This window comes from Mus musculus, chromosome 18, assembly GCF_000001635.26.
Source record: "Mus musculus strain C57BL/6J chromosome 18, GRCm38.p6 C57BL/6J".
In the NCBI taxonomy this organism is placed as follows: Eukaryota; Metazoa; Chordata; class Mammalia; order Rodentia; family Muridae; genus Mus; species Mus musculus.
Genome location: NC_000084.6, coordinates 12,558,841 through 12,573,430, shown reverse-complemented (window position 1 = coordinate 12,573,430; position 14,590 = coordinate 12,558,841). Strand labels below are relative to the sequence as shown.

At 45.6% G+C, this 14,590-nt stretch overlaps 1 protein-coding gene across 7 annotated transcripts in view; it reads right to left on the bottom strand.

Moving 5' to 3' along the window:
- The window catches only part of Lama3 (laminin, alpha 3), a 249,597-nt gene that overhangs the window by 9,583 nt on the left and 225,424 nt on the right, over positions 1-14,590 (bottom strand). For 6 of the 7 annotated variants that reach the window (XM_006525685.4, NM_010680.2, XM_006525687.4 and 3 more), the window contains 3 exons: positions 11,581-11,734; positions 5,599-5,765; positions 1,348-1,531 (listed from right to left, as the gene is read on the bottom strand). In XM_006525685.4, coding sequence (XP_006525748.1) covers positions 1,348-1,531; positions 5,599-5,765; positions 11,581-11,734 — 505 coding nt within the window. The remainder of the gene's footprint in view (positions 1-1,347; positions 1,532-5,598; positions 5,766-11,580; positions 11,735-14,590) is intronic. The other variant, XR_003952502.1, reaches the window with a different exon arrangement.

Genomic DNA, 14,590 nt, shown 5'->3' with positions numbered 1-14,590 from the left:
TGGAGGTTGGAAATACAAGTTTCTGACCTGGATCTTGGCATGGAGATCTTGAGACATAGTGGCTATGAAGATTAAGACAGGGAGATCTCTGAGTTCAAGGTCATCTGGGACAAAGCAAGTCCCAGATCCAGGTGTGGTGGCACACACCTTTAATCTGGGCCCCACCTTCTGCTGGAGACCTACATAAGGACATTGGAAGAAGGAAGATTCACTCTCTCTTCTTCGCCTGCTTGCCTAGTGGGACTGAGCAACTGCTAGATCCTTGGACTTCCATTCACAGCTGCTGCTGACCATTGTTGGGAGTTGACCTACAGACTGTAAGTTATCAACAAGTTTCCTTACTATATAGATACTACCCATACGTTCTGTGACTCTAGAGAACCTTGACTAATACACCTGCGTTTTCTAATTAACAGTGCCATCATTAGAAAGACATGACTTCCCTTTAACTTTGTGATGTACACTTTTAACTGAGGTGGCTTCAGGCAAGAGCTGGGATGCTAGGATGCAGGGAGAGAAGGCTTTCTGCTTGTGCTATGAGAGGAGGAAGAGGAAAAGGAGGAAGAGGAGGAAGAGGAGGAGCTTAGAGGTCCAGAAATTGGTTCTGTAGAGAGTTGTTCAGTATGCAGGGATGGGAAATGGGCTGGGGAGCCATGTAGCCTAGGGTGTTAGGGAGAGAATCATGGAAGCAATGGTTTAAGTCTTCCTTGACATTCAGTCTGCCATCCATACATGGTGTGATGGTGTGTGTGATGGTGTGTGTGTGTGTGTGTGTGTGTGTGTGAGAGAGAGAGAGAGAGAGAGAGAGAGAGAGAGAGAGAGAGAGAGTGTGTGTGTCTTTGTCCCAAGATTCTAGGCATTCAGCACCTCTAACCACAGAGGTTCTCCTTGTGCATATGGTGGGGCTCCTGGTAATATTCTGGACTCTTAATTTTGGCCACTGAAACAATACTAGCCCGAAGTACAGACTGGGGATCTCTTCTTTGAAATGCTTGGGACCATAAGTATTATAGTCTGTTTTCTGATTTTGGAATATTCATATATATATATGTATATGTATATGTATATGTGTGTGTGTGTGTGTGTGTGTGTGTGTATAAAATGAGGTATCTCTGGATAGGACTCAAGTCTAAACAGAAACTTCATTCATGTTTAATATATATATAGACAGAAATTCTACATAATATACTTAGTATTTTGACTGTAATGACTGTAATCTGTTACAAGAGGATGGACATGAAATATTCTATTTGAGGTTCTATGTCTTTGTTCAGAATGCCTGGATCATTTTGGATTTTGGATTATTTCAACATGCTCAGACCATTGTTACACCAACCCAGCACTCACCGAGTGCCACTTCCCATCGTGGTATCTCTCTTTGCTTCTGAGTCTCAGTTTCTTCCCTCCTGCCCCCAAGGCAAAGATGACATGGCCTTCTGAGAGATAGAGAGCCACAAAGGAGTCCCTGGTGCCTGTGTGAAACACTAGCCCTCTGGAGGAAGTTGTCTGTATGTCCAAAGAAAACTGTAACCTGTGGGTATAGAAAGAGACAGGAAACAAGACTTGGGCATGCTGGCCTATAACCCCAGTTCTCAGGAACTCCAGAGGCAGGGCGATTACAAGTGTGACACCAACTGGGGCTGCCTAGAGGTTTTTAGGTATACAGCAGTTATCTTTTCTCAAAAACAAAACAAAACAAAACCAACCCAACCAAAAATAAATAAATAAATAGGAAAGAAATGGCCATTGAAGGGAAATATATACTTTCAGTTCCCTGCATCTCAGAAGAAGAGTGGCGGTAAGCTACTTCCCAGAGACATGAGACTTCCAGAAGGCAGAACATACTAGATGTTAATAGTATTGCTGTACAGTTTCTTTACTATGTTAGGGAATTGCACAGATTTTCTATGGCAAGTTTAGCTAGTGTATAAGTCCTAGCATGTGGGAAGAAGAAACATACTTGGACTTTTAAATCAACATTAAAATTATGCTACAATTCATCTGAATTTACCATGTCCACCACTTCTGGGTGTCCGGTTCATTAGGACTGAGTTAATTTATAATGTTACACAAACCATCTGCGGTGCTCCTCCTCGTGTGAAGCACAGGCTCCACCTTTCCCAGCAGCTCTCTGTCCTCCCTGTGCTTAGTGTCTAGACCACCCTTCTACTTCTTCCTCAGCAGATGCTCTTGGTACCTCATGCAAATGGAACCTCACAGCATTTCTTTTTGTGACCAGATTAGCTCTCTTACTAATACAAACTATTTAAACCCAACAAACACGCCTTCTATTTGTACAGCTGCACAGGGGGGGAAGTCGGAGGAGGACGGGGGGGGGGGGGCAGCTTGACTAGTGAGAACGTGGTTGGACGTCAGATGAGCATGTTCTCTCTATGGGACAAATTTAACACAAAGCACAGGAGTAGAGATTCACCTTCTCCTGCTCTCCCCGTTGCTCTGACTCCCAGACCTCAACTATCCTGGAGGAGGAATTATAAAATATTATTATGGAGCCAAAAATTGAGAGCTAGCATAATTTATATGATGGTTTCAAATCATTTCCAAATTGAGCCAAGCAAGCTTTACTGTATATATGAAGATCCTATGAATCCATCCATCAAACCATTTATCAAAACTGGTTAATCGTCCAACAAATAGTTACTGAGTGTTCAGTGTGCAGAAGGCACTGTGCTGGTCACTGGGGATACAGGCAGGGAGTTTTGTTTCTTGAAATAGTCTATGGTGTGTGAGGCCACCAACAAGTTCATGGCGGAACAACTTGAAAAGGCAGTACAGATGTTTATACCCATTCCCTGGGGTTCATGTCTAAGTACCCACTAGAGGACAGAGACCAGGTTTATCTTGCTAGTAACTATATGAGCAGGGCCTATACACAGTACACATCCAACAAATAGTGACTAAATTGAGTTAAGTAGGAAATGAATAATTCAGAGATAGACTCTGGATGTGGATAGCAACATTATACTGTTAATTCTTTGCTTTCCAACACTGTGAGGCTAAGATGCATATTTGTTCATCAAAAGAACAGGTTTCCTGGAGGGCAACATTCTTCAAGATGAAAAAGAACCCATATTTGTTAAATGAAATCACCCAGATGGCCCGCGACTCCGTGTTTCTCCTGACATGTCTGTCGCCTGTGTCAACTTAAAGGAGTATTGGGACTCACTCCAGAGCACACAGCACTTTGCATACGTGGGCTCAGTGATCAGACTTGGCGTTTGCTTTCCACAACTGTTTCTTAAGGCAATCATTTTGCAGAAAAGACTAACATTTCAAAAAGGAAGCAGCAGATTCACATCCAAGAACCTGGCAGCAGAGCTCTGACCCCTCACTGCAGGATGAAAACGGAGAGGCTCAAGGGTACATTTAAATACTCATTGCAGGCGAACGTGGTGGCGCCAGCCTTGGGGGTCTGTCAAACACAGCTAGAGCACAGATCCGAGTGAATCAGAGTGAAGGTAACATCACACAGCAGAGCTGGCAACTTCTCACAGCATGGCTGCTAAACAGTCGGCACTGGAGAGCTTTCAGTCACACACACTAATGTGAATATGCAGTTAACATACAGTTAACCTTGACAGGCTTTCCAATCACACAGAGCCTGTAGAATCACATTCTTCAAGATGAAAAAGATGTGCTCATTCTGCTGTAGAATCACAACTGCCAGAGCATCTTCCAGAGAGGTTTAGTTGAGGAAAGATCTATCCCGAATGTAGGAAACCCCACCCATGGGCTAGGATCCCCGACTAAATGAAAAGAAGAAAGCGGGCTGCATAACCCCCACCCCCACCCCACTTCCTGGCTGTGGGCGCGATGCAGCCTCATGTTCCTGCTGCTTTCTCTGACACAGTGGGCTGTACCCTCAAACTGGGACTCAAGTGAACCCTCCGTTGTTATATTGTTTTTGTCACAGAGATGCGAAAAGTAACTGATGCTGTAGTGACTGCCCCCACCCCACCCCACACTGAAATGTTACCTGGATGAGAAAGTATCAGGGTTGACTCACAAGCAGGCAGATAAATCAACATGCTGAATGCAGGAAGGGAGAAGATGCTGGGCCAGGGGAGCTGGGAGAGAAGAAGCCGGGGAAGGCTGGGGACAGGGCAGTCAGGGCAGCATCTACAGATGCCATTTCTTTAAGATGAGCAGTTGCTATCAAGGTCAGCATGACCAAGGCTGACAATGGGCCTCCCTTCCCAGAAATGATGATGTCATCAGAAGAACTGGTGGAAGGCCATTCCCTCCTCCTGCTCTGGCTTCTACAAGCCCAATTTCAGCAAATGAAAGATTCTTAGACTTTCCATGGGGGCAGGGGTCACTGGAGACATACAAACCTCTTGCTCAGACTTTTCCTTCAGGTCTTCCTGACTGTCAAACCTGAATCATCCTGTGCTTCACTGAGTGGGCTACCAAGGGCCAACCTCATTTAAACTATGAACCCGTCTTCACCGTCAGGAAATCAATATTGCCCTCTTTTAACCAATGAGAAAGTGGAGGGGAGAGAGATAACCATTCTCTAAATTGTCGGGCAGACCCAGAAATGAATTTTACACTTAGAAATGACACACTGTGTACAAAGGTGACCAAGATGTGCTCATTTCCAGAAGGCCTGCTACAGGAGCATAGAGGGGTCCCCAGGTGTCACATCCTTGGGTCTGTTGAGAGTGGCAGACACACTACAACACAGACTCTTATGCCCAAATCTGACTCTTCTAAGGTGATCTCTCCTTCAGGGCCCTGCAGGACAAGATAGCTGCAGCCTGAGACCCACTCCATCTGTACAAGTGGCCCAACCCAGTTTCATCTCTCCCAGCCAACGCCTGCTCCTCCTACCACCACCTTTTGCAAGCCTTCCCATTACTGAACTTCTTGCCTATCCAGACCCATCCTGGCACCCATATCACAGAGAAGCTGATCTGGCAGATGACAGCCAGCTTGTAGTTAGAGGCAAGGCTAAGAACCAGAGTTCAAGCTGGTCTTTCTGACCCCTGGGCCCTTGGCCTCTGTTAAATATATGAAAGTCTGAAGGAATGGTTGGCATTCTTCCCTAAACGTCTCCTTCAAGACATCGGAGAAGGGCAAACCTTGCTTTCCTTCTTTCTTCCGAAGTCATTAGCATTTCTGCTCAGCCCCTCCCCCCCGACAGGGATGCAACTTGTTAGCATAAAAGAAAAAAATCTAATAGCATCCTCTAGGAATCTGGCACCAGGGCTACCTAAGAGAATGATTTCCTATTCAGTACAGAACTAAAGAGAAGAAAGGTGATTTATCACATAAATAATGAATAGCTTTGGGGTGGGATAACAGCCTTATTTTTAGAACACCTTTAGTTCTCAGCCAGAGCTGAGCTAATTGTTTAGGTCCTGAGTATCAGCGTCAGCAGCAGCAGGCACATGTCTATTCCATCTGTAGAGGGAGGGAGGGCACATGACAGCCCCCATACAAACCTGACAACACCTCCTTCATGAGCATGATGTCACGGGCTTAGACATCCTTGGAGAGACTGGAAAGCTGGTTCTCAGTTGGTGTTAGATGGAACAAGAGATATTTTTTAAAAAAGAAAAAGAGGTGAAATACCTGGGTTTCAGCAGCTCCTGGGGAAGCTTGAATAGCAAGTGGCTGGTAGGACTGTCCCCAAACTGCAGGGCTCTGTGAGTGGCCTTGGTGTTCAGAGGTGGTAGGCAGGACTTCCCATCTTGCCAAGCCTCTATGCTCCTTGCAGCCTGAGGTGCATCTTGCAACAGCTGTGAGAGAGAGGAAAGGAAATGAGGAGCCAGTTGGGGCAGGGAAGACAGGATGCTTGCCTGGCTCAGTGCTCAGTGCTCACTCTGGAGTCTAAGATACGAAACCAGCAGAGAAATGGAAGACTTTGCAAATAGCTCCAATGGGAAGAGACAGTCCATCCACCCTCGAGAGTCCTAGTGTGCCACTTACTGTGTGGAGACATAAGAGAAGGTGAGAACTTATTCTCGGCTTCTTTACTCTCCTGCAGACCCACCCACCCCAACTCAGTGTCCTTGTAGCTATGGTTTGGGGGCCTTCTCCTTCAGGAAGTTATGAATGAGGTTTGAAGACATGGCTTTGGAGAGTCCGAATATCCCTTTCCTCTTACTTCCTTTTTCCGGGGAATACATGTAACTCAAGCCTTATACAAGACTAGCATCTTTAGGGAAACAGCTGCATCTGGAGCCTGCAGGGACCCTGTACTCCATCCTATCACTGACTGTCAGAAGGACCACAGTGTTCTCAGCAGACAGCCAGAATAGGACATGGAGCCCCAAACCTGCCACCTCCCCTTCCAGGGCAAGTGAAAGACTAAGCTAAACAAAGGGATGGGTCACTGGACCTGTCCTCACTGCTATGAGCATTGATGACATCATGTCCTGTCTTGGAAAATGCTTTCAACTTTTGAGCACTAGATGGGCCCAGAGAAGTTGGAGGAAGAAGCTGAGCGTCTCCAGATTCCCCCTTTATCTTGCAGCAGAGTCCAGGTCTGGGCCACAGGGCTCTGAGCTCAATGGGGAATCTTTTTAGCCCAAGTAAAGGCTGAGGATTGGCCAAGGAATGAACATGTGACCCTTGCTCCTGGCAATGACTCTTGAGGAGGTGCTGTGTGGGAAGAGCAGCTGATAAAAGAAAGATGCTGTCCTAGCAGAGAGAACCCCAGGCAGAAACCATCCTTCCCCTGCAGGACACTGTTCATCAAGCAAGTGTTTCTCGGAACCAACCAAGCAAGACAGAGCAGAGAGAACGGGAGTGGGGCTGGGCTGAGGGTGGGGGCATCGAGCTCCATGTCCCAGCAAGGCGGCACTTGAAGCAGCTAATCACGCCATGCCCACAGTCAGGATGCCAAGATGCTTACTGCTCACATAGCTTGCCTGCCTCTAATGCAGTCCAGGATCCCAAACCAGGGAACGGATGGTGCCCTCACTTTTAGGCTGGTTCTTCCCTTACCAGTTAAGGCAATCAAGACAATCACCACAGGTGTGCTCACCAGTGACCCTGATAGCCATCCCTCATGGAGGCTTTCTTCTCGGGTAACTCTAAGTTGTCAAGTCGACAAATGAACTATCATAGGTAGAATCATTGTCCTGCTTTAATCGATTTTGGAAAGGATTTTCAGGAGCCAGTCATAAATAGCTTCCCTAAAACTTCTTTCATTATCAGGAGTTCTTCTCCAACCCAACCACAGATAGATATGGTCCCCAGAATGTACTCTTGATATACCAAAGCCAGGCGTGTTGGCATAGGCCTGAAAGTCATGTTTCTCAACAGGACAGGAGGACAGCAAGCTCAGAGCCAGTCTAAGCAATATAGTAAGACATGGTCTCTAAAGGAAAGGAAAGAGATTAGAGAAGTATTCTAGAAGTAGGATGCTTGCCTAGCAGTACAAATAAATGTGTGCACGTACGTCGCACGCACATGCGCACACACACACAGAGAGAACCAGATTCAGGGGAAGAAAGGGACAGACTGTTAAATAAAAGCAACTCAAGCTTGCACACTGGTGAATGGAGATGTTCCATCATGCCCGTCAGAAAGTTTGACTCTGGGTCTATAATTTTCTTATGATATGTCATCATGTAGGTTGCTGCTAGCTTTAATCTCCCGAGCAGCTTAAAGTGCTCTTTTAACAGCTTGATATTGACTATTGAAAATGTTCAAGTCACTTTATGTCACAGAGTAAGACTCACAGTCCTCCCTTTGCCTCCTTTCTCTACCGAAAGTTCGCAGTGTTTATAGGTTTTCGAGCTAGCAGAGACGTGAAGAGCACAGTTATTGGACTGATACTATGCGGGTTACTATGTGCTTACTGTGGACTCCGGGCCTATAAGTTACTGACCAGGGACTCTTAGAAAAACTTCTTGTAAAGAAACAGCACCATGCCCTGCCCGGCCCCCTAATCTGAAGCTTAACACCTGGCCCTGTCCAGTTTTCACTTCCTGCTGCTGGCAGAGTACTGCTAGAGTGGCAGACGCCTTGGAAAGAGCAGAGAACACTTGTGCAAAGTACACTGTGCCTCAAAGACACACACGCATCCTGTGTCCCAGCTTTGGGCTGCTGCATAACCAGCAACTTATCTAAGCACAGCCCATGCTCCACAGCACAGCTCCTGGGCAGCCTCCTCCTGGAGGGCCTCCCTGATTCCCATGGTAAGAAACTTCTGCTATACTAGCCCTGCAGCACAACATGCCCTGTCATTTTCTTTTACTGGGTAATATAGTAAGAAGGGACATATATGACCATATGAACACGCTTGCTTTGTATCTACCCCTTCCTAGGTGTGTTGTATATGTTCCCTCACAGTGGCATCAGAAGAGTTTACTAGTGTTTGTTTTCATTTACATGGGGTAAAAAGACCCATACATGGGGGACAATGATCATGCCTCGTTGGTGTATAAAGGCTGACCCAGACCCAGACCATCTGACCCAGGGACCCAGACCATATGACCCAGGGACCCAGTAGGTCACATATGCTTTGTCATATTCTCTCCACTGACAAACTAGTCAAGAAAGAAACAATACAATCTATCTCATTTGGAGCTTGCACAGAAGAGGAAAAAGGTAGGTAATGCATTCACAAATGTCCCTTATAACAATGCCCCCCCAAATAAACAAACAAACAAAAAAGCCTAGTGTGGTGGCACACGCCTTTAATCCCAGCACTTGGGAGGCAGAGGCAGGCAGATTTCTGAGTTCGAGGAAAGCCTGGTCTAGAGAGTGAGTTCCAGGACAGACAGAGCTATACAGAGAAACCCTGTCTCAAAAAACCAAAACCAATCAATCAAACAAACAAACAAACAAAAACAAACCACCAATGTCCCCCATTACAACCTACCTGCCTAGGCCCCCTAGGAAATACCACCAATTCCACCAATTCTCTCTACTCAGAAGACCTGCCGGCACCTATCCTTCAAAATGCCACAAATTCCTCTGTTTCTTCTCTTTCTCTCCAAATATCTGTCCCCTGTCTCCATAAAACTCTCTACAGCATTGCCATGTAGTCTACAATCCAGACTGGATACCCCAGGAATCTCCTGCCTCTCCCTTCTCTCTCAAATCAAGTCATGGTCCGAGTTAAATATTTTCTATCTTCTGAACACTAGTAGAGCCCATTCACTCCACACCAGGTCCTCTGCTGTCAGAATGACTTAGTCTGAGTAGCTATCAGCTTAAAACAAACAGAATGCATGACATCGTTTCTGAAGGGACAATTCTAAAGACAGCCTTTGCCTCACAGTAAGATAACAACTCCGAGCATTCATGGAGTGAATTCCTTCTAAACAGTGCAGAATTCAGTATTCTGTTACTAATCGCTGTGCAGCTGAGGAATACAGCCAGGTGAGGAGCACATGGTCAGGGTTAACTGGCACTGGAGTGAGCTGGAGCAGCATGCTCTGCTTGGTCAAAGCCGAGTGCTACTGGAGACTGAATCAGGGTCACACACTGTTGGCAAGCGCTCAATGCCGAGCTCTCCCTGCAGCCCAGCAGCTCACTCCCAGCTCCACTGTCCACCTTCTACCTGTATTGTGATCTCAGATATGGGAAGGTCACCTTGTCAACCAAGCTCAGAGCAAGTGATTCCTTAACTCCAAAGCTCGTGTTTAACTCATGGTAATGGTCACACTCCTCCATGCTAGCAACATCACTTCTTGGTCTTGGAGGCACATGAGAATCACTTGGAGGTTCCTGCAAATTACAGGTCAGAGGTCCTTTTCAGATACCTCTGACCTAATTGGTCATTGAGCATTGGGACTTTAAAACTCCTTGTGTGTTTAAAATATGCAGTCTGGGTAAGCCACCCTGGCTTGAGTGAATGTGGATACCTTGTCATAGAGGTTCCCCTGGGGACAGAGGGGATATTTATGGGGACTTAAGAAGGGCATAGCTCACGTAGTCTAGAGAAAAAATCACAAGATCTTTTACCAATACACACAAGTGTCTAAAAGCTGTTGGCTACAGAACCCAGGTTAAGGTCTGTTAGCAGATAGGCAGGTAGTTTTAGGGCTAATCATCTCAACTTGGGTAGGGGTTGGGGAATGAGATGTTGTACCTTTAGATATTAAGAGTCCTTTTGGAGCTTCTATTTGTTTCAGATAAGGCATTTGTGATGCTTATTTTTCAAATGTCAATTTGACACAACCCCAAATCACATGGAAAAAGTCTTAATGAGAGATTGTCTAAAGTAGGTCCATCTGTGGACACAACCATGGGGAATTGTCTTACGTTAATTGATATAGGAAGATCCAGACTACTGTGGGTGGCACCATTCCCTAGGCAGAGTCCTATAGGACTGGTATATGAGTGGAGAGATCTAGCTGATCACAAGCAAGCAATGGAGCAAGCATACATTCACTTCTCTCTGTTCTTAATTGTGGAGGTGACATGATTAGCTGTTTCAAGTTTCCACCTCAACTTCCTGACAAAGATGTGACTATAACCTGGAATTGTAAGCTGAAATATATCCCTTTCTCCCATAAGCAGCTTTTTACCAGGGTATTTTAACACAGCAGCAGAAATGAAATGAGGTCATCCCTGCAAAGCAAACTGCGAGGAGCTGGCTTAATACAGCCAAGATGGTTTTGCTTCTCTCCTAAGGACCCAGAGTCAGCGTTTCTCAGGATTATCTCATTATAATACAAGAGTTCTCTACAGAGGGTATTTCTGTTCTATAATTTTTGGACAAAGGATATATGAAGAAGCAGCATGATGCCCAACTGAACATGCTCAAGACTGAACCTCCTCTACTGTGATGGGAATATTGTGACATGAATGTACCTTTGTTTCCCCAATGAAAGGCCCATTATTTCTTAGTTTGAGGAGAAAACTTGGAGAATGGGACTCAGTGTTCTTATTAGACACAAGTAACATACCTTCCTTGCCCTATTGTCCCCTAGTTGGGCTTACTAGCATTTCACACCCAGAGTGAATTTACTATGTCCAATTACAGCTCCATTTCTTCAGAGACTGCAAAAATTATCAAATTTTTATCAAGATACAAAAAAACATTGAATAGACAATCACTTTGTCATATTTTCAATGTATGTGTGTATATGTTTGTGTATGTATGAGTATGTGTGAGCCTTTGTGAGCACGTGTGAGCATGTGTGAGCATGTGTGAGCATGTGGACATCAGAGGTCAAATATCACGTGGCTTCCTCTATTGCTCTCCACCATGGTTTTTGAGATAGCTTTCTCACTGAACATAGAGCTCACCAATTCACTTGGATGGGCTAGCCAGTGAAATTCAAGGCTGTTTTCCTCTTCAGTGCTGGACTGTGGATGGTGCTACCATGCCCTGCTTTTTACATGAGGGCTAGGAACCTGAATTCTGATCCCCATGCTTGTGTATGACTGTACAACCCTAGGGACTTAGCCACCTTTCAGGCACTGGCTTTGCCATTTTGGTTCCAATCACCTGGTGCCTGATGGCCCTGTGGTGCCACTTCATACAGCTACCAACCACCAGAGACTGGTGATGGCCTATTTCCCTTCCCCATCACTCCCTCTACGTGGTGTCTGGAGAAGTAAAACCCAAGGTAAGGCTCTGAAACTTACCTGATTGACATTGAAACTCCGGGCCTTGTTAAATCCCTTGGGACTCTTAAACAACATAAGAAAAGGTGGCTTGTTTAAACTGCAGCCTCCTAGGAATGCATCCCTCTTAGTAGACTTGCTGGCCATATCCAGGACTTCTGGACTCTGTGACATCCTAGAATGAGGGCAGAAAAAAGCTGACACTCTCACTGTCAGGATTCCTACAAGAACACTCTCACTGTCAGGATTCCTACAGGAACACTCTCACTGTCAGATTCCTACAGGAACACTCTCACTGTCAGGGTCCCTACAGGAGCACTCTCACTGTCATTCCTACAGGAATACTTTCACTGTCAGGATTCCTACAGGAGCACTCTCACTGTCAGGATTACTACAGGAGCACTCTCACTGTCAGGATTCCTACAGGAACACTCTCACTGTCAGGATTCCTACAAGAACACTCTCACTGTCAGGATTCCTACAGGAACACTCTCACTGTCAGATTCCTACAGGAACACTCTCACTATCAGGGTCCCTACAGGAGCACTCTCACTGTCATTCCTACAGGAATACTTTCACTGTCAGGATTCCTACAGGAGCACTCTCACTGTCAGGATTACTACAGGAGCACTCTCACTGTCAGGATTCCTACAGGAGCACTCTCACTGAGGATTCCTACAGGAGCACTCTAACTGTCAGGATTCCTACAGGAGCACTCTCACTGTCAGGATTCCTACAGGAGCACTCTCACTGTCAGATTCCTACAGGAACACTCTCACTGTCAGGATTCCTGCAGGAACACTCTCACTGTCAGGGTTCCTACAGGAGCACTGTGATGGTTTGTATATTCTTGGACCAGGGAGTGGCACCATCTGAAGGTGTGGCCTTGTTGAAATAGGTGTGACCTGGTTGGAATGGGTGTGTCACTGTGAGTGTGGGTATAAGATCCCCACCCTAGTTGCCTGGAAGTCAGTCTTCCACTAGCAGCCTTTGGATGAAGACATAGAACTCTCAGCTCCTCCTGTGCCATGCCTGCCTGGATACTGTCATGCTCCCACCTTGATGATAATGGACTGAACCTATGAACTTGTAAGCCAGCCCCAATTAAATGTTGTTTTTTATAAGACTTGCCTTGGTCATGGTGTCTGTAGTAAAACCCTAACTAATACAGAAGTTGGTACCAGGAGTGGGGTATTGCTGTGATAGGCCTAACCATGCTTTAATTTAAAGAATGTGGATTTTTGGACTTTGGATTTGGAACTCAGTGGAATGCTTTAAATGGGGCTTAATGGGTCATCCTAGTAGGAATATGGAAGTCTTTGTTGCTGGGAGTAATTTGAACTGTGTTGACCTGGCCCAAGAGATTTCAAAGGAGAAGAATTTCAGAATGTGGCAAAAAGACTGTTTTTGTGGTATTTTGGTGAAGAATGTGGCTACTTTTTGCCCTTGCCTGAAAAGTCTGCCTGAGGCTAAGGTGAAGAGACTCAGATTAATTGCATTGACAAAGGAAGTTTCAAAAAAGCCCAGCAAAGACTTTGTTCTCTGGTTAAGTCTTATGAAGAGAAGTTTGAACAAGCATAGTAAGCTTAGAAAGGAAAAATATAAAATATATGGTTCGAGTTAAAGGGGTACTAGGAAGTGAAATGGAGTAAAATCTTGTGTTCTAGGAGATAACAGATTAAGGGAGTGGGACCTTGGGACAAGATCCTACCCAGATAAATTTAGATCCAGGCATGGTGATACACAACTTTAATCCCAGGAGACAGGCATGCTGATCTCTGCATTCAAGGTCAATCTACAGAGCAAGATCCAGGATAGCCAAGCTTAGGTAGTGAAGGATTTGGAAAACAGAAAGCCAGTGACAATATAATAGTACAAGGGGATCATGTTGTAGTTCCTGTAAGCAGCAGAACTCTGCAGCTTCAGCTACGTGGCTCTGGCTCTAGAGTTAAGAATGGAAGGAACTACTGGGAAAATTGATGCTGGTTAGCTGGAGCTAAGGAATTAGCAGTGATTAAGAAGAGACCAGCATCACTAAGGTGAAATCTTCTGGAAATTATTTTCTGGGAGCACAAAGAAGCTGTGTTCCAGAGATACCCAAGGTTGTACCTCATGCTGCGGTTGGACTTGGTAATGTGTAAGAGTCACTCAGGTGGTACTGCTTGTGAAGGAATGAAGGGATCATGGAGAGAAGCTGAGGCTTAGCACTGTGAGAGTCCAGGGAAGGCCATTGGAGAAGGTGAAGCCTCAGCTGTAGTTGATGGCCCAGGACTGAAGGGGTCATGCGAAGGATTTGAGGCTTGGCTCCCTGAAGAGAGCCTATGAGAGGCTATTGGTGAAGCCTAGTTGGAGTGGAACACCCCAGTGTATTGAAGATGCCAGAGCCATGGGATACATGCTGAGAAAAGCTGCTAACAGGGAATGGAACCAGCCCAGGAGAAAGCAGTTTGTTGCAGTCAACAAAGATGAAAAAGGTGTGGAGATCTGAAGACCACTTTGACATCAGCCATGGAGATGCAGAGTTTGGAGTTGCCCAGCTGTTTTCCTGCCTTGCTTTGGGGATTACAGTTAATTAAGTTGAATGAATTTCAGAAGAGACCTTGAACTTTGGACTTTTAACATTGTTGCAACTGCTATAGACTATGAGGACTTTGAAAGTTGGACTAAATGCATTTTGCATTATGCTATGTTTAAGTATGGCTCCCATAGACTCATGCTTTTGAACAAATCTATGGGGACCAGGGAGTGGAATGTGATGGTTTGTATATCCTTGGACCAGGGAGTGGCACCATCTGAAGGTGTGGCCTTGTTGAAATAGGTGTGACCTGGTTGGAATGGGTGTGTCACTGTGAGTGTGGGTATAAGATTCCCACCCTAGTTGCCTGGAAGTCAGTCTTCCACTAGCAGCCTTTGGATGAAGACATAGAACTCTCAGCTCCTCCTGTGCCATGCCTGCCTGGATACTGCCATGCTCCCACCTTGATGATAATGGACTGAACCTCTGAACTTGTAAGCCAGCCCCAATTAAATG